General features: G+C 48.8%; 1 protein-coding gene across 1 annotated transcript; it reads right to left on the bottom strand.

Annotated features, from left to right (window-relative positions):
- On the bottom strand, nucleotides 803-1,198 carry LOC109831021. The gene has a single exon (XM_020398366.1). The coding sequence runs from the start codon at nucleotides 1,196-1,198 to the stop codon at nucleotides 803-805; it is 396 nt and encodes a 131-aa protein (XP_020253955.1).

The raw sequence follows: 2,651 nt of genomic DNA, 5'->3' as shown, positions 1-2,651 counted from the left end.
CTTCTGGAACATCCTTCAGTCGAAAGAGCCTTCGGCTTGCCACAGTAACCCATTGAGTCGTCTCTAGTGGCTGGGCCAAGTTAGCCACCAAGGATGTGAGGGCATCCGCATGCGTGTTCTTGGAATGAAGCACATGCTCGATGCAGAATCTTTCGAATGAGTTCACTAGCTTGGTAGCTGCTTTGTGAAGCGGGATCAAGTTGTCGTTTCTAACTTCGTACTCCCCCGTCATTTGCTTGATGATGAGTTGCGAGTTGCCGTAGGCCTCGAGATGCTTTATCCCTAACTCTCTTGCCAACTCAAGCCCAATGAGTAGCGCATTGTACTCAGCCACATTGTTGGTGCATGGCTCTGTTAGAGAGAAGGCTCGGGGTAATACGTGGTTATGTGGAGAAGTGAGGACCACCCCCACTCCTACAATAATAGAGCCGCTTGTACTGACGTGAGACGCGCCGTCGAAGAACATTTGCCAAACCTCTGGTGAATAAGTTATGTTGACCTCGGGGGGGTCATCTGGCAAATCTTTGAATAGGTCGGTCTTCGCGCCTAGCGGATGACTAGCCATAAGATCACAAATAGCCTGTCCTTTGACTAACTTCTGTGGCATGAAGTGAATGTCATACTGAGATGGTAGGAGCGCCCATCTGGCCAAACACCGGTTTAAAGTCGCAGGCTGCGTCATGAAAACTCGAATGGGGTTTATCCGGAAAATGACGTGGATTGTCTGGCCAACCAGGTAGTGTCGCATCTTTTGGATGGCGAATACTGAGGCCAAACACTCCTTTTCGATCATTGGGTACCGCTATTCGGCGTCTTGTAGGGTTCTACTTAGGTAGTAGATGCCCTGCTCGTGGCCAGCGTCATCATTTTGTGCCAAGAGGGCGCCCAGAGAATGCTCTATAGCCCTGATGTAGATGAGGAATGACTTTCCTGAGATTGGAGCTGCAAGGACGTGCGGGTTCGAGATATAAGCTTTGATCTCCTCAAAGGCCCGTTGGCAAGGCCCGTCCCACATGAAGGAAGTACCTTTCTTCATTAGTTTGGAGAAGAGTTGACACTTGCCCGAAAGATTTGAAATGAACCTCCAGATGTAAGCCAACCGTCCCTGAAGACCCCTAAGTTTCTTAAGATTTCGGGGCGGCTGAAGCTCTTGAATAGATCGTACCTTGTCTGAGTCAATCCGGATTCCTTTCGTCATGACAACGAAACCAAGGAATTTACCGCTAGACATCCCTAAGAATGACTTCGTAGGATTCATCTTGAGTTGATGATTCCTCATGAGTTCGAACATCACCCTCAAGTCTTGGAGGTGATCACATTTACAGCGACTCTTCATGACCAGGTTGTCCATATAGCACTCGACCGTCTTTCGTAGGTAATCTCGAAAGATCATGCTCATGGCGCGTTGGTAGGTTGCGCCAACATTTTTAAGTCCGAAAAGCATGACCGTGTAGCAGTACGCCCCCATGGGAGTTCTGAATGAAGTGTGTTTTTCGTCCTCGGGTGCATTTTGATTTGATTGTACCCTGAGAACCCACCCATGAAGGACATTCTCTCAAACCCACACGTGTTATCGATGATGACGTCCATGATGGGTAAAGGAAACTCGTCCTTAGGGCACGTAGCATTGAGATCCCTGAAGTCAATGCAGATGTGAATCTTACCATTCTTCAGGACTGGAACAATATTGGCTACCCAGTCGGGGTGCTGTTCATCTCTGATGAAGCCGGATTCGATTAATTTCTTCACTTCGGCCTCGATTGCTTCCATGATCTGCGGACAAAACCGCCTCTGTTGTTATTTGACTAGTTTGGCATCCGAGCTGATGTTGAGGCGATGCATGGCGACCTGTGGGTCGAGGCCGAGCATGTCCTCATAATTCTATGCGAAGACATCAATGTATTCCCGTATGAGGGTGACAAGATCTTCTTTCTCCTGAGGAGGCAGACTACCACTGATGAATATGGGCTTGGGATTAGCCTCATCACCCATGTTCACTTGAATGATTTCGTCTTCGGTCGGTGGTTCACGTTGCTCGAAGCGACTATTCCACTGAGCGTTGACGTGGCGATCCCATGTCTCGTCATAAAGTGGGACATGGCCGTCCTCTGCCATTTCAGTGGGATCAATTGCAGCCATGTTGACTGTAAGGTTATCGAACAAATTCCTTACGCTGACATCTGAATCCCACACCGAGGTTGTCGATGACCGATCCCACGAACGGGCATCGTCAGAGTCCTCGTTGAAGTAGCAGAACAATTCCGATGAGGAAGAGGCGTAGCCCAAACCTCTTCGGGTCTTGTTGAAGTAGTTTGAGGGTTTGCCTTTAGGCACATAGGTAGGTCGGATGACTGTCCTTCATCCTCGACCGTAATTCAGGCCTTCTAGACGAGTGAGGCTGTATCCTATGCTGCTCATTATGCGCTTCGCGGTTTGACTGTACTGCGAAAACTGAGGCGCGGGGTCTTCTTCTTCAGATTCATCCCACAGCGTGCGCAAAGGGTGATCGATTAGCCCAAAGATAATATCTTTTTGATAGTTATTCCGTGCTGGTATGACGAGTACAGCTTGCGATGACTTGATCGGCTGTGCCTTCGTGACATACGACGAGCATACAGGAAAGTGCAGAGAGCAGTCGTTATAGAGTTTTA

This window comes from Asparagus officinalis, chromosome 2 (genome assembly GCF_001876935.1).
Source record: "Asparagus officinalis chromosome 2, Aspof.V1, whole genome shotgun sequence".
In the NCBI taxonomy this organism is placed as follows: Eukaryota; Viridiplantae; Streptophyta; class Magnoliopsida; order Asparagales; family Asparagaceae; genus Asparagus; species Asparagus officinalis.
This window is presented reverse-complemented; position numbering and strand designations above follow the sequence as displayed.